Genomic DNA, 25199 nt, shown 5'->3' with positions numbered 1-25199 from the left:
TAGCGCTGCGTAAGATCGTAAATCAAAAGGTGGAAAACAGGTACGGCGACAAGCAAATGAGAGCCTTTGAACACCCGGTTCAAGGTTGGCCGTGGCCGTGACTCAAATATTGCGGACGAGGTGAATTACTGAGTCATGGATTCCCGGTTGGCGGATCGAGGAGATTCAGAGACAGTATATACGGTGGAGGGGTAGCTTTGGGGGGTAGCAGAGAGCACTGTTCAAATCCGAAGAAGTAAGAGTACTCGAAGCCAGGATCCCGCCCAGATTGCAATACTCCAACCGAAATCGCTCGGAAAACAATGCTCACCCCTGGTGGGAGGTGAGATATGTGCGCGATGAAGAACCTTCGTGAAGGAAATTGGCAAAGACGAAGGTGAAGATGCGGCCGGGGGGGACGGGGACCGGGTGAGTCACCGAAGCTCCGGGAGTGCCCCAAGGCAGGTCGAAAGAGGAGGGAGGTCGAAACCGGTAGAATTGAGGGCAGATATTGCACTCGTGGTATCAGAAGACAGGGAGCAGCTTTTGTTTTGATGGGGGCTGCTAGTGTTGTTGTCCTGTCCTTTTGACGTTGATGATTGCTGGACTCAACGAGAGCAATGGGGGCGGAAGGCGACGGAAGAGACGAGGAAGAGAAGGAAGCGGAAGCGGATGAGATGGAAGGAGAGATGGGAGAAAGGAGAGAGAGAAGACGAGAGAGAGAGTGATGGATAGAGAAGGATGGGGAGAACGAAGGGAAGGAAGTAGAAGGGTGAGTTGCAGGAAGGCAGTGATGGACAGGAGACTGTTGATTTGATGGGGGGCAGGTTGATCGCTGTGACGGTATCAATACCGTCACCCCGGCCCACGAGGGCCCGTTCCACCTGGGATCGCCAGCTATTGCCGCCGGTTCGGGCTTCTGGTGCTGCCTGTGGTGTCATTACCGTATCGAAGGGGGTTATGGTCCACGCAATCCCCAGCGAATCTTCGAGACACATTCTTGGTTCCTTTTGGCCTGCTCCATCGAATTCCCCGTCGGTCTTCTTCTTTTTCTCGGCCCAGACGGTACCGGGATCGACATCCTACGTGGTCTGCTGGACTGCCCAACACATACTTTCCCACCTCTGGTTTTCCCGCCGCGGACAATACTCTGTACATCCATACTGTATTGTTCATCACTCTGGTTCCCGGCCGAGGGCGGATCCCGGTGGCAACGCTAGACCGGATGCGGTGGCGCCGGCAGTGGATTCTGGGGCAGCCGCCAATCAGGATCCCACGCTTTGGCGCTATCGTCCAGCTGCATGACGCGATGCACTCGACGGGCGTGAAGGACGCGGACTGGGGCCGATGCCTGAGGTATCCAGGTCCCTCCAGGGGGCCCGAAGGCGTGCTTGTTTCGGCCCCTACGATGGGCGCGAAACTTTGAGACACGATGTGTTACGAGTTTGCGGGGTTTTGCTGAGAATCCACCACGACTAGTGAACGGTGTATGTACGACTCAGGGGTTCTGGTCGGCTTCGGGGGCCAGACGGTGTAGTCGAGTCCAGCGGTGAAGGGCAGACCCTTGACCGCCTCCTGCAAGGTTGTCGGTTCCCAATGCAGCAGCGCACGGCTCAACCATGGATCTCCCCCTCCATCTTGGCGGGAGTTATCGTGTGATGCCGCCGATCGACCGACTCTCTGAAACGTGTCGGCGCTCTAGTCCTGTGCTTGATAACACGCAGCTCTTATCTGCTAGTGAGTGCATCGTAGTGGACCATGAAGCTCGATCCTGGAGTAGCTCGATTATCTGTTGCCCCCGACCGTCCCCTATCTCCCTCCCTCTCTCTCTCTCTCTCTTTCTGAACTTCTCGATTAGATAGAAAACCAAATATCCATCATACCCCGCACGGTTGACTTTCAAACCGGTCAGGCGCACATTACATTCAAGCCCAGGTATGTCAGTCTCCCGATAAAGTATGTGGCACCAGGGCCGATAAAGGAGAACAACAAAAGGAATCAACCGAGCTTCGTGTCCTCGCCAACCAGGGACCGGGCGGGCAGCAGCGAATAATCGCCGTCGCCCAGCACTGGAGCCCTCCTACTTCGGCACACCTTTCCCCAGCTTCCGGGTTCAACGCACCCCTAATGCGGTTACCCACGAACCACCAACTCGGCCTAATCAGCCTTAATCCTCTCCATTGGACAGTCTTCCTCCAACCAGCATGGTGGCTCAGAGCCATGACCCCCTTCTCCCCTGTCGCGTGCCCCCGTGAGTGAACCTACGGGTACATTGTAGAATCGCCTCGACAAAGAGGACAGCCGATCGCAGGTACGTCGCACGGCTGCAGAGGCCGGGCACCGCACCATGCATTACTTCCTTCTACAGGACCCCGGAGAAAAGGAGTTGAGTACATCCTGTGTCATCCTGCAGCCGGCTCAGCAAGGGCTCTCTGGGGGGGGAGGGGGAAGCTGGGTGCTGCGACATTATGACTGGTGCAGACTGCTGACTGGTCATTTGGCTTGCTTTCGGATAAACGGTTGCCGCGTCAACTGGATCGTGCCTGACGAGGGCGTAGTCTAGAACCACCCCCCGGCGTCAGCCCAACAAGACCCTCTGGCATCGTTTGCCACCGGCAGTGAGCGGTGGTCGTCGTACACATCCCGACTCCCACTGCGGTGTCCATGGGACATAATACGTGTCGCAGCAGTCGTTCACCAATCCACATTCCACAGATGTCGATCAACGTCATCCACGCCGTCCCCCCTTCCGTCTCCGTCCCTGTCTGCTACATTGCTGTGTTTCGCACAGGTTGCCCTGGTGGACCGCGATGACACCAGTCTGACTCGATTAACTATGCATTCCCACCTGTCAGAGAGTGCACGTCCATACATGTATTACTGGGCACCGGTCGACCTGTCTGAAACGAGTCGGGAGACGCCTGGTGGAGACCGGCGCCAAACAACGGGTTTCTATTCTCGTGCGGCCTTACTATTTTCTACTCAGTGATTACACATAGTAGCTCCGCTCGCGGCCAGCCATGCTGACAACTTCGTTTGTCTCGAGTCTCTCTTGGTTCTGGTGGCTGTCCATGATGGCGTAAGAATGCGGCATTGTCGGTCCGGTTGCCAATGCGTGGGCAAGGCAAACGGCTTTGTCTGAGGCGGAGACTGGTGTCTCATATGTAGTAGCTCGCAGCCCTTTGCTTGCGCGGTAGCTGGAGCTGGAGCTGTACTGCAGGCACCCAAGTTAGTGGTCGCCACAGTGAAAACCTGCTACTGAACCGAATTGGTAGAGTCGTACGCTCTTTAAAAATAGGATAGAATTGAATTAACCTGGCGCTCTCACTGAGGTCCTACAAATGTGTGCGCTCCACGATATATATTTCTGCTTCGACATTCCTTACGCCGCAACAACCCAACCAACATTAAACCTTTAAACCAATCAATAACTGAATCAATTCAATTCTTCATATTTGATTTCATTTACCAGGAAACAGTAGACTTTCTCCAGTGACACTACTCTACCCTGCCTGACCAGGATGAATCATCCTTCCACCGCCGGGCCGCGACGAATCGCCCCACATGCTGGAAAAAAAGACCGCCGCAGTATAGCCGCTGCCAGCCAATCCAGGCACCATGAGCAAGCGCTCGCTCGATCCCATGGATGCGCACCCGGATCCCTTCGAGGACGGCGGCCTGCATCCCCAGGACCTGCTCTCGGCCGACGAACAGGAGCAGTCCCACCCCGGTCCGTCCAAGAGGCCCCGGAACTTCATTGCCTCTGTCGTGAGTACCCTGACTCATCTCCCGATTATCATACATCGGACCTGACGATCTCTAGGCGTGCGAAACGTGTCGGCTGAAGAAGACAAGATGCGACGAGTCGAGGCCGAAATGTGGGCTGTGCAAGTCGTTAGGTTTGGAGTGCGTCTACAAGGAGCGCAAATCATCCAAGTGAGTTGGGTTGACCTCTGAGACACGATGGACAATGCATTGATTGACCAAATAGACGAGATCAATCGCTCTCCATGATTATGAGCACTCTCCACCGGCTCGAGACGAAGCTAGAGTGCATGCCCTCGTCCATCTTGGATGACCTGCGCGGCCAGGTCCACCCAGACCTCAGTGAGCTACAGGGACCATCAGCCAAGTCCACACCAGTAGTGTCCAAGTCCACTCCAGCAGCATCCAAGTCCACCCCCGCCACCGTGAGGGAGACAGAAGATGACTTTGACTTCGAAGAAGCAAACAACACCACGCCCGACTCCGCCGGCCGGGTCTCCATCTCATTCAGTCAGCACGGCGTGATTCTTTGGCCCGGCGCACGCCAGATCCTACCGGACTCACTCCTCCAAACGCACGAGCAGCTGGGCAAGAACTATGTCATCGGACTCGAATCCACGCGGGACCACCTACCCATGTTCACCGGCCCGTTCCCGCTGCAGGCCGGCGAGCACTGGCTGGAGGTTCTGCCACTGGCCCTGGTCAAGGGTCTGTCGGATGCCTTTTTTGCCGTGTTTAACCCCTTTACGCCCATCATGGACAAGACGTTTTTCTTTTCTTTTACGCTGGGCTCCGCCATCGGCAGCGGCTTTGGGTATACCGTCGAAAGCTGCCTGGTGCTCAATGTTCTGGCCCTCGGGTGTATTGCCGTTCTGGCGCACCGGGAAGGCGACTATCCCCTGCCGGGATCTCAGAGTCACGGATTCGAGGATCCGGAATGGATGAATGTCGTCTATGAAGAACAGCCCGGGCTGCGGTTCTTTAACGAGGCGAGGCGGCGCATTGGGTTCTTGATGTGCGATAATGATATCCAGAGCTGCCAGTTCTATCTCCTCTCGTCGTATGTACCCCTTCCTTTCAACTTGGAGCAACGCTGACTGAACCCCCGACAGTGTATATTACAGCCAGATCCTCCGTCCAATGGACTCCTGGGCCATGATCCACCGCGCAGCGACCTGCTGCCTATCCATGCTGACCAAGTAAGTCTCTCCCTCTCTCCCACCTCTACATCTAGCCAGATCTAAACATATACTAGTCACGACGTGAACTACGACGAATGGGAAGGCGACATGAAATCGCGCGTGTTCTGGAACACCCTGATGAACGAGACCATCCTGGTGCAAGAGCTCCATCTCCCGCCGAGCGGCCTCTCCCGCCTCGAAGAACACGTCCCCATCCCTAAATTCATCGGCTTCGAGACGACGGGCTACGTCTCGACCCGATACGCTTCCACCAGCGTCGTCGACGACTCGTACTTCCAGTATCATTTCCTGGCTCAGGTGGCACACCGGATCATCCTGACGCGTATTCGGCATTCGCTCTACTTCTACTGTCAGTCTTTTTCATCCGGGGTTATTCATGTCTTTCTGTAGGGCGTCACTAATTCTCATTTCCTCCCCAGCCGACTCAGGAACCTTTCCTCTCCCAGCCGTCAACGCCGAACTCCACCACCAACTCGAACAATGGCGCACCAACCTCCCCACCACCATCCAGTTCACCGACCAACTGGCCCCATCTCCTTCCAGTAACCTCCAATCCCAATCTCCCGCCCCATCCCCTCTAAACCCTATCTCTCATCACCATCACCACCACCACCACCACCACCAGCAAAATCGCCCCCTCTCCCCCGCCACAGCAGTAATCGACGCCATGCTCCGCGGCAGATACATGATCGCCCGGTTCCACATCGGCCGGCCATATCTGTACAAAGCACTGCGCACGCCATCCTCCTTAACAGACGAGGACTTCGAGCAGGTGAAGAGCGGCCTGCGGAACGCAATGGATTGGCCTGTTACGCAGGGCGTTTTCCGGGAGATGAAGAGTTGCATTCCTATCAAATTTGCTTTTTGTTCTCAGTGAGTGATTGACCCCTCCTCGGTCTATGATAAACGGACTGATGGGTGTTAGGTTCTTCGGCCAAATCCTCCTTTTCTACTGCATCGCTCACTCCCCTAGCCCGCGCGTGCGCGACACTCTCCCCGCTGGCTGGGAGCGCTGGAACGAGGAGATGATGCGATTTCTGGAAGACTGCGCGCCGCACAGTCCGGCTGTTGCGCAGGATCTGGAGTTGTTGCGCGAGTTGTGGCCTTCTCATGACTGAGCCATTTCTCTCTTCTATTCGTCTTTGGGTTGTTTTCTCCGATATTCTCTGATTATAATTAATGTGGCGTCTTGGGAAGGGAGTATATAGATCTATCTGCGTGGCGCTGGGTTATACCGAGATTCTTATAGAAGAGAAGTAATACATAATGGAATATCCAAGTCGAATCATATGAGCTAGTTCTCTCAAGGCTATATACGGGGATGATAACGAGAATGGGTATTAGTTGCACAGACAATGGAAAGAGAAAGCTGCCACACCGCAGTATGCAAGGACAGGCCTGTCATGAAATATAGCCACCACTGTAGAAACGCGAGCGATCCCAAACATCAAAAAACAGCACGAGCGAACCCGGCTGCCGAGCGACTTTCTTTACAAAACCCAGTCGTTGTTGACCGTCTCCGAGTCCGTGACGAACGGCTTATCGATTTGCTTGATGGCGTGGTCACCACAGAGAATACTGCATAGCAACGATCAGTATAGAGTACAGAGCGGGACAAAATTGAAAGAAACTCACCAAGTTTCAGCGACCAGCGCATCCAGCTCCTTAACAATCTCCTCTCTCCTTGAGGAAGACAAATCACCGGTACTCAGATGAGCCTGCAGGTCCCGAATATACTTCTTCTTGCCCCCCGCACCCTCCAGCACCTCCCTGCCCAGACAGTCACTGTGGAAGGCGTGCTGGCAGGGGAACACAAAGAACTGACGACTCAGAAGGGGCAACGAGCAGATCCAGCATTTCTCACCGGGCTCGACAATGGCATAGCGTGAGTCCAGGCCGGCGATCTCGCCGCGGATCTGGTGCGCCGTCTGCGCGGAGTTATCCATTTCTTGGCGGAGAGCGTCGATGTGGCGCGAGTAGGTTTCCAGCGCGGTGCAGATCTCATCTTTGAAGTCGTCGATGACGACGAAGTCGGGGAAGAAGGGGATTAGATCTTCGATGCGGAGAAGCTCGCAGCGGTGAAGGAATTCGATCGCGTCTTTGATGCCGGTTCCCGGTTGCTGGATCTTCTTCTCGGCGACGAGGAGCCAGAGCTTCTTGCGGAGCTTGTCGTTGCCCTCGGGTCGGTCGGCGACAATGGCCGCGAGCTCGATGTCGTTGTGTTCGAGTGCCATCTCCACTGCTTGCAGGTACTGGCCCATTGCGCTGTAGATGTGGATGCATGACTGCACCCGTTTGTGCTGGATACATAGACGGAGGGCAAAGTCCGCGTCGTACGGGGGTGGTGACGAATGCTGCGATTGGAGGTAGGTGAGCAGCCCGGCCTCAGAGGGCGATGAACTCGAGGCATGGATCGAAATCAGGGTGTTGTGGACTGCCGCTGACGGTTTCGGATGGTGGAAGATGATGAAGTTCAGGTAGCGCACAGCTTGGTTCTGTTCAAGAGAGACGTTGGCAGACTTGTTATAATTCAGCAACGCGGGGATGAGTCGTTCGATTTCCAGATTGGTCTGGCGCATCAAAATTTCGATCAGCCCCGTAGGCGCGTGTGTCATGAGCACGCTGCTGTACTTGTAGAAAACGTCGGGGTCACTTTGCCGCTGGAGCACGCCCAACGCTTCCGACCATTTCTCGCGCTGGATCCAGTACGACAAAACGTAACTATGGTCGTTCGTGGCGGTGGCAAAGAAAAGCAGCTCCTCCTCCCGGCCATGACTGCTGATGATGGCATAGACCGTCTTCTTGTCCAAGTCGGATTTGTGCTTGTTCACAAACTCTTGGAACTCGGTGCGGACCCTGCCCAGTTGCTCTTCGATTTGCCTAGGACTCGCATCCTCCGCCAACTCAGCCTTGGTAGCGATGTTATCGTCGAGAGAGTTCAGCTTGGACATGAAAAGCTCTACAAGCCAGCTCGCAACCATGATCCGTTGCATCGTCGACGCTTTCTTGTATGTCGAGAGCTGCGAAAGAAGATACTTCCGCAGAGCATCGTGCTCTTTGTGATCAATGAGCGTCAGACAGACTTCTTCAAACCCTTTACTGCTCTTCCCCCAGACCTTGGCCGCCTCGAAAAAGTTCCCCTTCTCGGCCAAAAAGTCACCCGAAGCAGTCAACACAGCATCTCGCTGCGCAGCACAGCGGGCATATTGGAGGGCTTCGTCAAACTTCTGCTCGCGCAAGTAGGTCTTCCAAATATCTCGATCTTCGTCATTCGCCACAACTTCGTAGATCTCTTGCCCGGTGAAAAGCCAGTACGTCTTTTGCGTGACATCAGTCAACAGACCCAGAGCGTGCTGCCCGGGCTCCAAGACTGACTGCTCATAGACGATTTCTTCGCTGAGACGGTTGACAGCAACTACTCGACCTTCCACGAGTGCCAATACATGCCACTGCGACAAGGTCATTGCGGATATTGGTTTCTGCACCGTTCGTTTGCCTCCCCGGTAGGACTCGGTAGCCGGGAAAATTGAACGCTGCAGCATTTTGCCATTCTCGAATGGGGTGTCCGATTCGATCTGGCCATGATAGATCCCTTGTGAGCTGAGCCATGCAAATTCCTTCTCACTTTCTTCGTCGGATTGAGGCCCCTCCGAAATAGAAGGGGAGACCGTCAGCACAGCAGGCGCAGAGCCAGACGGGTTCTGGACCTCATGGATCGAAGATGACCCGCGCTGGAAAAGGTCTGTGTAGATAGAGCCGCCGCCTTCTCGCCCATGTCTCACAGTTGCTGTCCGACCGAGGAAGTGAACCAACTTCGCATAAGTGGCCACAAACACCCTCCTGTGATCGGGCTTTGAAGGTACTAGTTCCGCGCAGACTCCTACCACAGGCGAGGCATCCGGCACCTTGTAGACAGATGCAACGTATTTCTCTTCACGGCGATAGAACTCCGAGGACGGCTCGATGTAGGTTTCGTAGACGTTGCCGTCGGTTGTGCCCAAGAGAATCTCCCGAGTCGACGCAGTTGGTAATGACGGATTCCACGCAATGCTTTCAATAGAGACACCCTTCAACTTGGATAACGCCTTCGGCTGCCGGGACTGGGTATGAAGGTAGTAGTTTTCCCCGAGGGTGGTGCTGACAATGAGATGCGAAGCCGAGGGATCAAGAAACATGCGCCGGATCAGGCCGACTTCGGAGGACTTCTTGGGGAGATCGATGTCTGTTGCCGGTGTGACACGAGGTTAGTCTCGTCTGCGGGGAAGAAGGGTTGCTGAACAGCTCACCATCAATGTCTTCTGGGCTATCGAGATCGATGCGAAGAATCCGGCCCGTGGACAGGGCCAGCACCAGCACATTGTTGGCGACTTGGGCGGCGACGAAGTCGGCCGCGACCTGGAACTGGAGCTGCACTCGCTGGACATCGAACATGGGCAGGGAGTCCGAGGATTCCTTGAGGTTGTTGGGAGCAATGTAACTGCTGGATCCGTCCAGCGCCATGGTGCGCAAGCTGTGCAGAGACTATCGCATGCCGGATTGGAGATGGAGGCAGTGAGAGCAGGCAGACCGAAGGCGATGATGCAGCACGGAAGGGAGCTGGCTGGGCGGGCAATGCGGAGTGGAGGCGGCCTGGCTGCCTGAGGCCGGCCACTACAACTACTAGTAACTTAACCTTACGGACAGAGACAAACCAATAATGAAAGATCTCGAGATAACAATATGGGGAACAGAATCATACACATTTTGAATCGCTTCACAGATTGGGGGTATCATCCATCATAAAGATATGCAACGAATACAGTCGTAAGTCGTCAAACATCGTAGCATCACATCATCAGACACTCCCGCTCCAGTTTCTTCTCCTTACCCTTCTCCTTCTTCTCCTTGAAGCGGTCAAATTCCTTGGAATGGGCTCTGCCCTCGGAATGGGCAGACGGTCCAGGTTTCACGTCGCCCGGAGTGCCCTCATCACTGTCCAGAGCCAACTCATCGACCTCGCTGTCCGCAGTGGACCCATCGCTGTTGATCTTGTCTTTGCTAAGCCGTCCGGTGAAGCGAGAGAACGTGGAACTGAGGCGCTTCTCGCCTGACTGACTGGCCGCACGACTTCCGGACTGACTCTTCGTCGCCGAACGGGATCCACGGCGAGAGCGAGAGCGAGAGAACGAGAACCTGGTTCCTTCTTCTTCGGTGGTTGGCGCCAGTCGAGGGGAGCTGGATGGCACCGAGCGTGCTTGGCGAGGGATGATGCGATCTGAGAAAACCACGCTAGGTCGTCGTTCAGGATTGTTCAACAGCTGGGCAGTGGGACTGTCTGGCGCCGTCACTTCGAGGCTGGGTCGACCAGAGACCGGCTCTTCGTGGTGGTCATCAGTGTTTTTGTTGTCATTGTCAGACAAGGCGAGCAAGTTGGGAGAAAAACCCCCCAGATTCTCATCCGCCATAGCGTCCTCCGATGCCCGCGAAGATGGTGCATGGTGTCTGTTTTGGAAGTAAGAGGTCGACGCATCTTCGCCAATGGGAAGGATCTGATAGAAGAGTAGATAGGGGGACTCCGTCTTCAGGGCCTCCTCAATATCGACCAGCGTCACTCGTTCAGCGGCAAGATCATCAAACCGTATCCAGAACCTCCCCGGTTCCACGCCCTGGGGATAGGAATCGGCTGTTGTGCCTCTGACGATGGAAATGTAGTGTCCGGAATCCACCGAGTTACCTCGGTGGCAGACCATGGACTGCAAGGAGAGCTTGAAGTTGCCATACAGATGGGCATCTTTATCGCCAAGCTTGTCGTCCGTGATGAAACAGGGAAGTCCGATCTCGGTGGGGATGTCGATGAAGGTATTCAGACGTATGGCTCGCCCATTTGGCAGGTAGGAGTAGCGCTTCAAGCAGATGCCGAGGATTGGTCTCTGTGAAGAGAAGTGGTCGGCGACCTGAGCGTCATTGGTCGGCGTGTTATCGGTGTACCAAGCTAAGAAGAAAAATATAAGTTACTAGTTCGCTGACCATATCAGAAGAGGACATACGGATGAGGCTGAAGAACTGCCACGCAGGCATCATGACCTCCTTGCGGTAGCTGCCCTTCCGGGGCCGTGAGCCATCGCTTTTAGCATCGGCCTTTTCATCGATGTGGTCAGGAATGAATCTTTCGCGAACGATGCTGTCGCGACGAGGAAGAGTCCGGGTGGCCGTGCCAGTCGCATCAATTCCAGTGGCCGCCGACGGTGGAGATACCTCGACAGGCTGCGGAGTGTTGGAGGTAGTCGGAGTCAGTGTTCCCGTCACTTCCTCAACGTGTGCAGAGGAGCCCTTCGAAAGAGATTCAGGCGATTCGGCTGAGCTGAGAAGGCTGTCCCGATTCTCCTCAAGATACCGTTTCACTTCGATGCGGTTGTTGAAGTAGGCCTCTAAGCAATCTTCTAGGGTGAGGGTCCGCCCATCGGCGCGCTCCGGCGGGATAGCCACTTCAAGCAGCCGTTCATTGATGAACTTGTGATCACTGCTCAGATCGGTTTTCCCCCAGTGGTAGATGCTCATCATTAGGGTGAGAAGAGGCAGTTCGAGCTTGCCCGTGATGAACGTGAAGGCTTCAGAGACATCTTGCTGGCGCAGCTCACCAGCTGCGTCCCAGCCGCACTCGGCAAGGGTATTCTGCAGATATTTGGTCTAGAAACACCCGCGTTAGCACCTGTGAAGTCAAGGCGAAGTCAAAGCGATCGCTATAGATCTCAATCGAAAATCACTTACGATATCTGTAGTGATGAGCTGACCGGACCGCAGCATATTCACCCAGTAGCGGATCAGGACTGCTAACTTGTTGCGTGGCTCCTCTGGGAACTGTTTGTACAGGACGGCCTCAAAGCAATCAAGACGCACAAACATGGCAAAGAGCAGCGAGTCTAGCCAGCAGGTGACCCCTTCACGGTTCTCCGCACCAAGGAGTTTGGTGTTAGGAGAGTAAGGTCTGATGACGCCCTCGATGGAATCCTCAAGCAGGATCAGGGAGAGGAATGCCCTGTCTAGATCCCCCTGGGTGGAGAGCAAGGCGTAGCTGCAATTCTCTTCTTTCAGACCCACGATCCCAATCTCTCTGATGCGACGTTCTAGCTCTTTGACCTATATACGAGTCAGCGGGGTAAAGTGGTTATAAGAGATCTCGGCGCGTACCTTCTTCTTGTGCTCCGGACCGTGCTCTGGAATCACGTCCGATGTGAAAAAGCCCTGAATGACAGGTTTGGAAAGAGTGTGGAGAGACGACTATAACAATCTGGTATTAGTATTTCAGAAGGAAGTATACCGCAACATGTCAGACAAGCAGATACACACCTCGCCTTTGCCGTGCTTCTCATGTCTGCCGTGCCGATCGCGTCGGGCAAGAAACCGGTGGATACCACTCATCGTAACAAATGTAGGATACGAAAAGAAAACAAGAAGATCTTAGAAGGAAAGAAAGGACGCGTGAAAAGGTGCAAAGATGTGGAGTGACATGAGGTGGAAAACAAAGTTGGAGACTGGCAGAGAGCTAGAAAAGGATGCAAGATGACAGGGAACATAAAGGGCGCATCAGATGGCAAATTGAACTTTTCTGACCGAAACACAAGCAGGGAATCATGATACTAACAAGATCACAAAGGCAGATCACAGGGCAGATCGATCACTCGCGGGGCATAACTGGATGCCTGATGGGTAAGGCGACGACCACGTGACTGGATGGACCCGTCAAACAATTTTCGGGAGGCAGAAGACCTCCGTCTCTCCGATCGGGTGCTCACAACGTTCGGTCGACACAACATGGCTGCCCGAGAGCCATCAAGATACCTAGCACGGACACTGCCACGGGCGATTGCCCCGTCGGCTCGTCCGCAGACCCTCGCATGCCGGCGCAATGCCTCTGATGATGCGCCAGCCAGGCGTCTCTCCAACCATCTGGCCGAGCTGGAGACCGAGTCCTCCCTGGCCACACCACTGCCAGCAGACACCGTGAAATCATTCAACCCAGTCGCAGCGGCAAAGTCCCGCAGAGCTCAGCTCCCACGCAGTCGGTATGTCCTACGTCTCTGACCGTTCCCCTTGGGGTCTTAGTCTTGACTTTGATCTTTTCTGCAATGCCAAACTCTCCTACGGCATATACAGAGCCTCTAACATGCAACCCCTAGATACCAATTCCGACCCCCAAAATACGACCGCGGCCCCCTCCACCCGCATCAACCACCACCGCCATCAGACCCATCCTCGCGCGTATTCGTACCAGGCCCCTTCTCCCTGCCACGCGTCCAACAAACCTACGACGCAGCAATAGCATCCGACATCCTCACGCTGTGCTACGTACACAACCCACCGGGCTTCACCCCACCACCCAAGGCACCCCGTCTCCGCGAATGGGACGACAGCTCCCCCTACCACAAGAACCGTCCCCTACGTGGGCCACGCGGCGGCGATGTTCTACGACTCCTGCGCAAGCCAATCAAATTCAATAGCATCCCCGAGCTCGAGCGCATTACCATCCACAGCTACGTTAAGCAGGCTGCGCAGGAGAACTCGGGTTGGTTGCATGTGGCCGGTATGGCCGTGCAGGCGATTTCGAATAAGCGTGTCGAGACATTCAAGTCCCGCGCCAGTGTGTCGACTTGGAGTATTGCCCCTGGGAGGGATACCGTTGCGGTCAAGGCGGAGCTGCGCGGTGAGGATATGTATCATTTCTTTGGAAAGTTGGTCGATGTTGTTCTGCCGAGACTGAAGGACTGGCCCGGTGTGAAGGGGACGAGCGGAGATAGCAGTGGGAATATTACCTTTGGACTGGAGCCGGAGCAGGTGGCTCTGTTTCCTGAGATCGAGGTCAACTATGACATGTGAGTGCTATGCATTATCCCCTTCGGGTTTGGTTGGATCTAACGCTGTGCCAATAGGTACCCTCCTAAGATGATCCCTGGTTGCCACATCACCATCCACACCAGCGCCCAGGCGGACAAGGATGCACGCCTGCTCCTTAGTGCCATGGGTGTGCCCTTCCATGGCAAGATTGTCAACTAGATGAGCCCGGAGTGTGCCTCTAGTCATCTAGTGAACCCTTTTCTTTTGTGCAATATGTAACGTTAGAGATGGCCTGCACAGTGGCCAGTGTGATTGGCGGATATGTACTATTTCTTTTTCCTACGTCCATTCATTCCCATTCAGCATATCCCGATCTGAGATTGTAGTAGCCTGATCAAACCTGGCCATCGCAATAACCCTGTAGCCTGAGTTTACTCAACAGACTTGGACAGGCAGCAATGCATGCAACTACTGCTGGAGATGTGGCAACAGCCTACGACGAAAGGGGTTATTAGATATTGAATGAATCCTTCATTCGAGTTCCATGTTCATCTAATCAACCAGGCAGAAGCACAACACGAAACCAGCTCGAATGCATTTCCACCGTCGTCACAAGACCGAGAGAGTTATCCACATTAAAACGAAAAAGAAAATGACAAAAAAACAAATCACCGTCATGCGTAAGATCGTATTACAGAGTAGATAGGTCGTAGAGCACAACCCCCCATCAAGGAAGCGTATTGGCCAGGAACTTGCACTGGAGCAATTCATCCGCGCTCGGGCGCAGCTCGTAGTCGACTTGGAAAGTCATGTCTAAGAAATCGACGGCCTCCTGACTGACGTTCTCTGGAGCCGGCGGACGAGCCTGGTTGCTGCCAATGGCGAAGATGGCCTGCAGCTGGCTGCAGTCTGGGAAGGGGTGGACGCCGCTCAGCATTTCGACGACGAGACAGCCCAAGCTCCAAATGTCGGCCTTTTTGGTGTGCGCCGTCTGGCGGACGACTTCGGGTGCCATCCAGTACACGCTGCCTTGCAGAGACGGGCGGTGCAGATGGCTGCCGGCGCCGCCGCCGCCGATGCTGGCGCGAGAGCCCAGGACCGTGGATGCCTCCACGCGTTTGGAGATACCAAAGTCGGAGATCTTGACGCCGCCCTTGTTGTCGACAAGGATGTTGGCACCCTTGATGTCGCGGTGGATGATGTCCCGGCTGTGGAGGTAGGAGAGACCGGTGAGAATCTGTCGGACAAAGTTCTTCACCAGGGGCTCTTGGAAGGTGTTGTATTGCTTCAGCATCGTGGCGATGGAGCCGCCAGGCACATACTCCAGGAAAATGTTGAGGTACTGGTCATCGGTCGCGGTGCCAAGGTATTGCACGATATTCGGGTGGTGAAGCCCTTGTAGGAGTTCGATTTCGTGCTTGAGGGCCGTGACCATGCTGTTCTTCCGCTGGTCGAACTCGGTTCCTTTTGTGGCCGAGGGGATCTCGACTTGCTTGACAGCCATGAGTTCACCGGTAACGGCGTGGAGGGCAAGGAAGACGCTTCCGAAAGAACCTTCTCCAATCAAGGAACCCTTCATCCAGTTCTTGGGCGCAAAGTTATTTCCAGCCAAGAAATCGCTCAGGTCCACGTCCTCTTCCTCGCCATCCTCAGCTACGAAAGCGCTCAAACGGTCATTGAACGAACCACCATCAGTAGCGGCGACGCTCATGCTCTCGTCGAAAAAGCTCTGGCGGGCAGGGTTCGGCTCATCGGAGCCACTGTCAAAGGAGACATACGACTTGCGATTCGGCTCGACAGGAGACTCCTCTTGAAGGGGCTGAAGAGAACTGGAGGCGACAGAATCCCGATATGAGGATTGAGGGAGGTTGAATTTGGAGACCGACAAAGGCCGTGAGCCCTGTTGGTTGGGCGGTGCTCCCGGCTGGCCTTGAAGCCAGCTGTCGGCAATACTGGGGATTGGGGGGATTTGAGGCAGCGGCGGTAACGGAGGCGCGTCCTTGAGACTGGATGCGTAGCTGTAATTGCTGACAACACTCATGCGGCTCATTCGGCTCGCTGCGCGACTCAGACGTTGAGATCTTCGGACAGACATGCGCATCGTCTTCTCGATGTCCTCCTTGTCATGACTGGGGAAGAAGGATGGAAGTTCGTGAATGATCATCTCACTCGGAGGCCGTTGTCCAAAGAATGAGCGCAGCTTAGACACTGGATGGCGGTCGGGATGGCGTTCAACGGCAGAGGGTGGCGGTAGTGCATCTTGATCGGTGGAATTAGACGGACGATGCCGAGGAGTAGGGCCCCGGGGAGAGAGGGGCTGCTTGATGTTATGCCAAGATTCACCCGTCAGCTGTTGGATCTTGAGCTGGTTGCGCATGTTCGAGCCGCTCAAAGCACTCAGATGTTGAGCCTGACTTTCGTCGACGGCGAGCTGAGACGCACGGCGAATCTCGTCCATGTCGGGTTCACCGGCATGGACTTTCCGGAGAATCAAGCGGCCTCGTTCAGACTTGTTAACGCCTTCGCAAATTTCCATAAGCTCCTTGTCCGTAAGCTTCCTGCAATTGGACAAATCCGGATCTAACCCGTCCAGCACGTAGAAGCAATAGTTTCTGTACTGGTGCTCGGGAAGCTGCAGCTTCCTCAATACACACAGAATGACCTCGTCGTGCGTTTTACAGTTGCGGATATCGAGAACCTTGGTTTGACCACCAGTGTAGATGATCCGGATCACCGGGGAGTTTGGGGGGAGAGCGCCCATGGTGATACCGTCCAGACTCGGATTCCGTGGATGCTTAGCGTCGCCGGTGCTCAGATTCCGGCCACTGTTGTAGCGACCTCCGCCAAGCGGCGAGTATCCATCATCAAGCTGGGACGAGCGGCGAGGAGGCAGCTTTGTGGCTAATGCTGCCTTTTCTAGTGCAGCTAATGTTTGCTGCCCGCCGATATCAGCACCTGCTTCATTGTAGGAAGGGAAATAGATCTCACCATGTTCTTTGCCCGGCAAGTCGGACCGGTCTTGGTACGGAGCTTCTTGATGGCGACGAAGATGCGCACTCGGTCCCCGACTTTCTTGATGCCCATTTCCTGCAGGATCTTTTGATCGCATTCGAGCAAGTTATCCCCCGTGAAGTTGTTGGCTGTAGTGGATTAGCCCCAGTAGCTGTGACAAAGGGAAAGGGACCGGTCATACCTTTAAAAATCGGCTCATATTGGCCACACTTGATACCATGAAGCCAGGTGACCACCCGTTTCTCATCCCACGCCCTGTGTAGAAAGACCGGTCAGCACGATCATCGTCCTGGCATCGCGGCTCCCAAAGATGTCGGGGTCGCACCTCACGGACGCCAGTTCGTCCTGGCCGTCTGAAAACTCCGACTTTGTCGGGCTGCTAAACCCCACGCTCTCCTGAGGTTTTGTGTTCATCGTCGGCCGTTGTGATGGGGTGGTAGTGTAGGCTGTCACCGGTGTCTGGGTGGTCGGTCCGCCCAGAGGCACCGCATACGGTGTTTTGGAAGCCAACATTGTGATCTCCAGCTCTTGTTTCCGGTCGGTGCCTGGTTCACGCTTCCTACCTACCGCGGAGCCCTGATCTCCCACCTAGAGAGACGACCGTGGTGTGGGAGGTGACAAATCGACAGTTGTGAGGAGAAGGGTGACGTAGTCAATGCATAGTCTCGACAACCTGCTCTGGAGTCGGTCAGCCGGGAATTGCATTAGTGTTGATGGCGTGTGCAAATGAGAAGAGATGGCGGGTTGGGGGCGGGAGAGTGGTGAATGGTCGGAGTCGGCCCGGGACTGTCACCACGGGCAAGGGGGTCGTGTACCACTTACCAGGGAGTTGCAAAGGGTCAATGGAATGAATCAACGAGCTGGGCTGGATTAAAATGGGAGACGAGATGGACAAAAGAGACGAAATCGATCGGCGTTGAAACAACACCGCCTTAGTCAGATCGATCCCGTTCCCCACGGGTTTCAGGGCATGTTTCATCCCTTGCAAACAGACCGACCCACTGCGAGGGCATTGAGACGCGTCAAATCAGTCGGACCTGCCGCTGTGTTTCGTTTGAGAATTGTCTCGTCGACGTAGTTCTCTACCTTCTGTCTGGATAGCCCTGATACTTGGTGTCTAGGTAGAGTCTAGGCAGTCCACCGCCCCAGCATGGCCCACCGGCTCCGCCCGGACACATGAACTTGAAGAACTGGATCACTCGCGGACCAGAATCATCATGAAGTAGTCCTTCGACAACGATGCTAGATCTATTGCCGTGACTATTCTCGACGACTCCGTCCTCTCGCACACCCCTAAGACCACCTCGTAGCAGTCACATGACTCCCCCTCATCCCCACAGATTTCCCCGCTCGACAGCCTCAAATTCTTCTTCTACACTCGAGTTCGTTCCTTCGTAGTCGCTGTGCTCCCCACCATGGACGACAAGGACGAGGTCAAGATCAAGAAGAAACAGGTACATCGCAAGTCCCTCTCCTGCGAGTACTGCAGCCGCTCTTTTGCCCGTCTGGAACATCTCCAACGCCATCTCCGCACCCGTTGAGTAACCCCCTGCCGCCCCTCGCTGGATTTCCATTCCTAATGTAGGACAACAGATACGAAGGAGAAGCCCTTCTCATGTGACATTTGCTCCAAGTCCTTTGCCCGGAGGTACTCACTTTTCCCCTCTCCTTCCCCCCCTCTCCCCTCAGTCCCCTCGCTGACTATCCTGGATAGCGATCTTCTGGTGCGCCATGAACGATTAGTCCACCCCGCCGAGAGTGCCGCCAACCGCGAGCATCGGGCACAGCACAATGGCCACGAGAACCCAAATCTCCACCCCCAACGCCACCACCATGATCTCCCCATCCAACCCAATATCATTCATCCGCCGCATCACGAGTCGCGAATGCTGGAGCTGGCGGATGCCATCCCCGTCCACACTCAGCCGGTGCCTCCCCCGCACCCGCCAGAAGTCCAGGTACAGCCACCATCGATAGTCGATTCGCCGCACTTCAATCCGTCTTGGGGTTATGACTTGAATCTGCTGTCACATGCGGCCAGCCATGTTGCTCTGGAGGGCCAACAGGAAGGCCTGGAATCGATGAGAAAACCCACGCACTCGGCCAGCCAGTCGTCACAGCCACTTCCACCGGCCCAGGAACGAACCATCACGGATAATTACGGGGTGGAACCCTCGATGCTCGACCTCACGGACCTAGGAGATCCCGTCCAAGATTTCACGGTCTTTCTGGAAAGCGTAGGATTGTCCTCGGATTGGGACTCGGGCGTATTCTCGTCGGTTGAGGAACCGATGCTGCCGCAAAACATGTCGATCGACTCCAAACCACCGGTTCGTGAGACATCGCGACTCGGGGCTGAGTTGATGAGTGACCCGCGAGTGACCGATGACCCGCCATCGTTTTCGAATTTCGGGTCTCGATTGCCTTCACTCCAGCCAGAATCCCACGAGATTGACGAGCGCGTTGGCCTGTCGGATGACAGCCCCCGACCGGCATGGGATATCTCAAATTCGGACCGGCAAGTCTTCATCTCAAAGCTCGAGGAGTTCTCCTATGTTCTCCCCAAGGGCTTTGTTCCGCCATCACGACATGCACTATCTCGGTTCTTCGCCGGGTATATTAATGGACTGAACGAACATCTTCCATTCGTACACGTTCCCACGCTTTCGATTGCCAAGTGTTCCCCGGAGCTGACGCTAGCGCTGGCCGCAGCTGGCTCACACTACCGCTTCGAAAACAGCCGCGGGATTGACCTGTTTTATGGGGCCAAGGCGATTCTTCTGGAGCGCTTGCGCCGCAGAGACAGCAAGCAAGTACCTTATCCATCATGGAACTACTTCTCCCCCCCTTCCGCAGTCCCCAACTCGCGTGGATCATCCTTGATCTCCAATGCGGCCAGCAGCCCGTTCCAGCAGCATCACCAACAGATGTCTAATCCTCCAGTGATCCCGTCCATATACATGCCGGATGATTCGGACGCCCACATGGAGGTGATTCGGACGTTCTTGCTGCTGACCGTATTCGCGTCTTGGGAGCGACATCCAGAACTCCTGCGGGAGATTCTTTCGCTCCAGAGCACTTTGGCCAGACTCGTTCGAGAACACGGCTTATCCGAACCCACTCCTACGCCAGATCCCATCACCTGGGAAGAATGGTCACGAAGAGAAGGCAATCGACGAACGAAACTCATCGTGTACTGTTTCTTCAACCTTCATTCGATCATGTACAACATCCCTCCCCTGATTCTGAACGGAGAGTTGAAGTTGAACATGCCCTGTTCGCATGATCTCTGGAAAGCCAACAATGCCGCTCAATGGCGACGAGCGCACCGGTACCGGCTAGGGTCCGACGTGCCCTTCCAGGAAGCCTTCGCCCGGCTTTTCATGAAGTCAGCCACGTCGGTCCCCTCGGCACCTATCTCTCCTCTGGGCAACTATATCCTCATCCATGCTATTATTCAGCAAATCTTTTTTGCGCGGCAGCTATGTCTTTCCGCCCCGACAATGCAAGGAACCAGCTTGAGACAGGAAGATTTGAACGCGCTCGACAGTTCTCTCGGTGCCTGGAAAGCTCTGTGGAAACGCACGCCTGAGTCCAGCATCGACCCTCAAAATCCCGCGGGACCCATTGCCTTCACATCTACCGCTCTCCTAGGCCTTGCATACATCCGCCTGCACGTCGACCTCGGCCCCTGCCGCCACCTCAGCACCCAAGACCCAATGCAAATCGCAAGCGCACTAAGCTCCTCGCCTCCTATCGCCCGCAGCCCACGCCTAATCATGGCCCTCCTGCACTCCGCCCACGCTCTTTCCATCCCCGTCCGCCTGGGCATCGACTTCGTGGCCCGAACCCACTCCTTCTTCTGGAGCATCCAGCACTCCCTCTGTAGTCTCGAATGCGCGTTCCTGCTCAGCCGCTGGCTCCTCGCCATCCCTGCAACACAACCCGAGCAGCGCCTGTCCGAGCACGAGCGGAAACTCCTCTCGTGGATTAAGAGCATGATGGACGAAACAGACATGGCTGTTGAACCGCCCGGTGCTCCTGACCCGGAGTTCGTGGCTAATCCTTATAAGGTCCGCCAGCTTAGCGTGGCCATCGTCCGCGTCTGGGCGAGAACTTTCAAAGGGAATACTAGCTGGGCTATTGTCGACCTGGTGGGATCTAGCTTGGATGCTTATGCTGATCTCCTGGAGAGCTGAGCAGATGCGCTGTCGAATGAGCCATGCATGCGTGCCTGCATACCCTTTTTTTTTGCTTTTTCTTTGGTCCATATGATATCTCATGGCGTTTATGTATATGCAGGATGAGGAACCGGGTGTTTGTCTTTTCTTATTGCTATTTGGTTCAAGGTTATTGTTGGGCTGGTTTGCATGTATTACGACTCCAGCACCTTGGTTGGTGCCGTCTATACCCCCGGTTGATGCGATATGATTATCTCTTATGCGCCGGGGCACGTGGGATGAATTCTTCTGTTTGTTTCTTTGTTACTAAACGGATTGAAATTCTTATGATAACCACGTTTGTGAACTGGCAAGAAATGAGTTCTGGCGCAGTTTGTTTCGTCTTTTATATATCTGGGTTCCTTTCGGTTTTTTTATCCGAGGAGGACTGGCTTGTAGAGAGAGAGAGAGAGAGAGAGAGAGAGAGAGAGAGAGAGAGAGAGGACACGAGCTCCAATCCATGCCTAAGAAGACTTGCGTACAGAGGGTAGCTACGTACTAGACGGACAATGATGAGCTACTATCATTCCTCAAACTAAATCTTCTCCATCTGTACGGCCGAAACTACTTGATATGGCTAGTGCAGGCAGGATCCGCCCCCGGATATAACAAAAAAGGGGCAGAGGAAGCGTCCAGCTCCCCCATAAACCCCGCCTTGTATTAACCCCTCGAGATGATCAAGTATTGTGCTAACAGTCCGGAATACAGAACATCTGTACATTTCCGAGCCGGAGATCCTCACTTTAGCCGGAGCAGCTCGCTTCGGGCTGGGGAAAACTTGCTTGCCTTGCCCTAAGTTACTAGTCACTACTGTAAGTCCCAAGTAGACTATTGGTTGAGCACCTAGACACCAGCTCAAGCGGGGATTTTTACCAATCGGCATTCATTTCTGAACGTTGTTGCATCATTCATATCTTTTTCTGCGGATCTCTTGCTGCGCTAGGATCATGGTGGGAAATACTTCTCCCGTTTGTGGTCCTCCACCCCCCCCCCCCCCCCCCCCCCCGGACTATGTCGTCAGATCCTACCAGTGTATTATGTAGTTTCCTAGTTGGGTAGTGCATGTACGCCGTTGACGAATCAAGAATACATTACATTTGTCGGGGTGAGCCGACTCTGAGGAGATGAGAATATACTATTTCTCCGAAGCGGGGGAAGTCAATAGACCGAGTAGTTAGTGAGTCTTGACTTGATTAAGGGCAGACAGGATTTAACATAAAAAGGCGAGGCTGCGGCATTTGGTCCTGGCTTCTACTGCATACAGATAGGCACTTGAGGTGATTGGTCAAGTTTAACTTCAAAGGACTGGTTTCTATAAGCATTGTCTCGGCATGTATTCTTCCTTAGCCGTGTCCTTGTTGACGGCAATATCGCTGTTAACTAGCACGGCGTGCGGTGCAGCGTATCAACGCGTCACTTCACCGAGCGTCAAGGTCCGCAACGGGTCTTACCACGGTATTCTGAACCAGCACTATGACCAAGATCTGTTTCTCGGGATGCCCTTTGCGCAGCCTCCGGTGGGAGACCTGCGGTTCCGCCAGCCACGGTCACTGAACACGACCTGGGACGGTAGTCGGAATGCAACGGCTTATTATCCCGAGTGTTTCGGGTACAGCAGTGACGACTGGGTGTTGGGCAACCCTGTCTCGGAAGACTGTCTTGCTATCAACGTGGTGCGGCCGCATGGTGTTGCAGAGGGTGACAAGCTGCCCGTCGCGGTGTGGATCTATGGCGGTGGATGGGTGGCTGGCGGAAGCCAGGACCCGCGGTATAATCTCTCGTTTATCATTGAGCAGTCCGTGCAGATGGATAAGCCGATGATTGGCGTGAGTCTCAACTACCGTCTTCAGGGATGGGGATTCATGTATGGCGAGGAGATTGTCAAGGAGGGAGATGCCACCAATGCGGGACTGCATGATCAGCGCCTTGCGCTGCACTGGATCCAGGAGAATATCGCGGCGTTCGGAGGTGACCCGAGAAAGGTCGTCATCTGGGGACAGAGCGCCGGCGCAGAAAGTGTAGGTGCGCATCTTGTCGCCTATGGAGGCCGTGACGATGGGCTCTTCCGCGCCGGTATTGCAGAGAGCGGCACACCCGTTTCGGCAACGGCGTATGTGAATGCTTCGGAGTGGCAGACGCACTACGACGCCATCGTCAACGCAACCAACTGCACCGGCACAGCCGATACGCTCGCATGTCTGCGCAGCGTCGACACATGGGCGCTCAACGACGTGTTGAACAGCTCCGTCGTCAGCAGCGAGGCCTACCGCCCCGTCATCGATGGCGAGATCATCCAGGGATCCACGCTCACGCAGCTGCGAGAGGGCAAGTTCGCCCGTGTGCCGTTTCTGATCGGCAACAATTTCGACGAAGGCACGAACTTTGCGGAGAAATTTGGCGCCATCAATACCACCGCTCAGTTCCGGAATATGGTCCAATCCTGGGGCCCGAACGACACCGTCATCGATACCATCGATGCACTGTATCCGGACATCCCTGCGATCGGGATCCCCACCACGCTGGACGGCCGACCCCCGCCCAACCTGCGAGGCGAGTATGGGTACCAGTGGAAGCGCGACTGTGCCTTTGTAGGCGACATTCAGATCCATGCGTTGCGCCGCACCACCACGCAGATGTGGGCCAAGTACGGCGTGCCGGCATATTCGTATCATTTCAATGTACTCGTGAACGGCGAGTCGCCAGAAATGGGCGCCACTCACTTCCAGGAGGTAGCTTTTGTCTTCCACAATATCCAAGGTCTTGGATATGAGACTGCCGTCGCCGTGGACCCGTTCGCAAATGAGCCCGAGACCTTTTTCGAGCTCGCAACCATGATGTCTCGGATGTGGGTGAGCTTTGTGAATGACCTTGACCCAAACGCGTCGGGCAGTATGTTTATCTCTCCCTATAAAAATCCGAAGACATTGCTGACATCTAGTCACCAGCTACCCGAGTGCACTGGCCGAAGTATACCACGGAGGCCCCACGGAACATGGTGTTCGATGTAAATGTAACGAATCTGGCGTACATCGAGGAGGATTATTATCGCGCGGCGCCCATCGCTTATCTGCAGGAGCAGTTGTCCACCGCGTTCGGACGATAGTTGATTGTGGTACTAGGCGCACTCTAGTTATATCCACAACCAGGCCAATTGATTTGCACTTTAAGGCTGGCCCCGAGGAAGTCTCTCTCGGTTTCTTGTAACGCTCGTCGGAACAAATTGTAGCGCAGACATGGACTTTTCCAGCTCATCAATCTCCAAGTCCTTTGATATCTCCGGCTGAGTGCCCAGTGGAAGTGGGGGAGCAGGTGCATTCGAGTGAGAAGCAGAGCTCCGCCGCCGCAGTCTACCTTCCTGGGCAGACGAGACGGACGTCATAGACATGCGTCGCCGGTGACTGTTCAAGGGCCGAAGCAGGGAGGTTTGCTTGTCAATGCCATCATTAACGATGTAGAAATTGTAGGTCTGGTGGGGGAACTGTCAGTAAGATGGCTTGTTGAAGTAACTGGTGATATTATATACCCGGGGAAACATATGTTTGTCTATCAGATGCAGTCTTCGTTTCTGCGGAGTGGAGCATTTCCGCTCGCATGTCTCGATGAAGCAGCCATACTGCTCGGAGTCGTTAGTTAGTAGGCGGTAGGATTGCATTGCAATTGCAGACTAACCATCTTGTCCCCTCGTGCTTTGCGAGCAGCAAAGAGCGCGTCATGGTTTTCCTCGATGTGTATATTAAGTAGATGGCCGGTAGGAAAGTTCTTGCTGCACTCCGAGCAGCGATTGACATGAGCCTGGCGATAATGGACCTCGTAGTCTTCGTAAGAAGCAAATGAGAGCGTCTCTCGGTGAGGTGGCAGGGAACAATGCATGACTTTGGATGTATTCTGGTCTAAATTGGGTCGCTCAAATGGTGCTGGAGGTGGAGTGGCTGTGGTTGATGATGGAGTTGGAGACTGAGAGAACCCCGGCTCCTCGAGATGCCCCTCGCTTGAGGGGCTCCGTGAGCGCTTGGCCATGCTGCTTTAGTGTCCTGCAGCACTATGTAGGTTGATCAATAGGCGATATGGGTTCGCATCTGGAAGATTTCACAGTAGCATATTGAGATATATCGTCGCATATTGTCCTGTGCAGCTGTGAGGGCTATCACTAGGAGAATAACCATCTAGCCATGATCGGTGATTGTGTACAAGCACCGAAAAGCATGGCACA

The 25199-nt window shown here is 54.7% G+C and overlaps 7 protein-coding genes across 7 annotated transcripts; 4 read left to right on the top strand and 3 right to left on the bottom strand.

The window, feature by feature from the left end:
• Positions 1–3597: 3597 nt before the first annotated feature.
• PFLUO_LOCUS6057 (uncharacterized protein) lies at positions 3598–6064 on the top strand (the record flags this gene model as incomplete). Its single annotated transcript, XM_073783566.1, has 7 exons — positions 3598–3747; positions 3803–3915; positions 3971–4804; positions 4857–4943; positions 5000–5295; positions 5366–5819; positions 5872–6064. The coding sequence occupies 7 exons, from the start codon at positions 3598–3600 to the stop codon at positions 6062–6064; spliced, it is 2127 nt and encodes a 708-aa protein (XP_073640108.1).
• A 372-nt stretch (positions 6065–6436) lies between these two features.
• On the bottom strand, positions 6437–9446 carry PFLUO_LOCUS6056 (tethering complex subunit; the record flags this gene model as incomplete). Its single annotated transcript, XM_073783565.1, has 3 exons — positions 6437–6524; positions 6582–9168; positions 9233–9446. 3 exons carry the CDS (start codon positions 9444–9446, stop codon positions 6437–6439), a joined length of 2889 nt encoding a protein of 962 aa, XP_073640107.1.
• A 326-nt stretch (positions 9447–9772) lies between these two features.
• PFLUO_LOCUS6055 (uncharacterized protein) lies at positions 9773–12344 on the bottom strand (the record flags this gene model as incomplete). Its single annotated transcript, XM_073783564.1, has 5 exons — positions 9773–10917; positions 10973–11612; positions 11694–12062; positions 12114–12203; positions 12273–12344. 5 exons carry the CDS (start codon positions 12342–12344, stop codon positions 9773–9775), a joined length of 2316 nt encoding a protein of 771 aa, XP_073640106.1.
• A 393-nt stretch (positions 12345–12737) lies between these two features.
• Positions 12738–13976, top strand: PFLUO_LOCUS6054 (mitochondrial; the record flags this gene model as incomplete). Its single annotated transcript, XM_073783563.1, has 3 exons — positions 12738–12988; positions 13103–13795; positions 13853–13976. The coding sequence occupies 3 exons, from the start codon at positions 12738–12740 to the stop codon at positions 13974–13976; spliced, it is 1068 nt and encodes a 355-aa protein (XP_073640105.1).
• Positions 13977–14484: 508 nt separating this feature from the next.
• On the bottom strand, positions 14485–17282 carry PFLUO_LOCUS6053 (ATP binding; the record flags this gene model as incomplete). The annotated part of the gene is made up of 4 exons (XM_073783562.1): positions 14485–16692; positions 16746–16897; positions 16951–17024; positions 17095–17282. 4 exons carry the CDS (start codon positions 17280–17282, stop codon positions 14485–14487), a joined length of 2622 nt encoding a protein of 873 aa, XP_073640104.1.
• Positions 17283–18184: 902 nt separating this feature from the next.
• Positions 18185–20968, top strand: PFLUO_LOCUS6052 (uncharacterized protein; the record flags this gene model as incomplete). Its single annotated transcript, XM_073783561.1, has 2 exons — positions 18185–18305; positions 18459–20968. The coding sequence occupies 2 exons, from the start codon at positions 18185–18187 to the stop codon at positions 20966–20968; spliced, it is 2631 nt and encodes an 876-aa protein (XP_073640103.1).
• Positions 20969–22320: 1352 nt separating this feature from the next.
• Positions 22321–24092, top strand: PFLUO_LOCUS6051 (uncharacterized protein; the record flags this gene model as incomplete). Its single annotated transcript, XM_073783560.1, has 2 exons — positions 22321–23878; positions 23935–24092. The coding sequence occupies 2 exons, from the start codon at positions 22321–22323 to the stop codon at positions 24090–24092; spliced, it is 1716 nt and encodes a 571-aa protein (XP_073640102.1).
• Positions 24093–25199: the final 1107 nt, after the last annotated feature.

The sequence above is a fragment of the Penicillium psychrofluorescens genome (genome assembly GCF_964197705.1).
Source record: "Penicillium psychrofluorescens genome assembly, chromosome: 4".
Classification (NCBI taxonomy): Eukaryota; Fungi; Ascomycota; class Eurotiomycetes; order Eurotiales; family Aspergillaceae; genus Penicillium; species Penicillium psychrofluorescens.
This window is presented reverse-complemented; position numbering and strand designations above follow the sequence as displayed.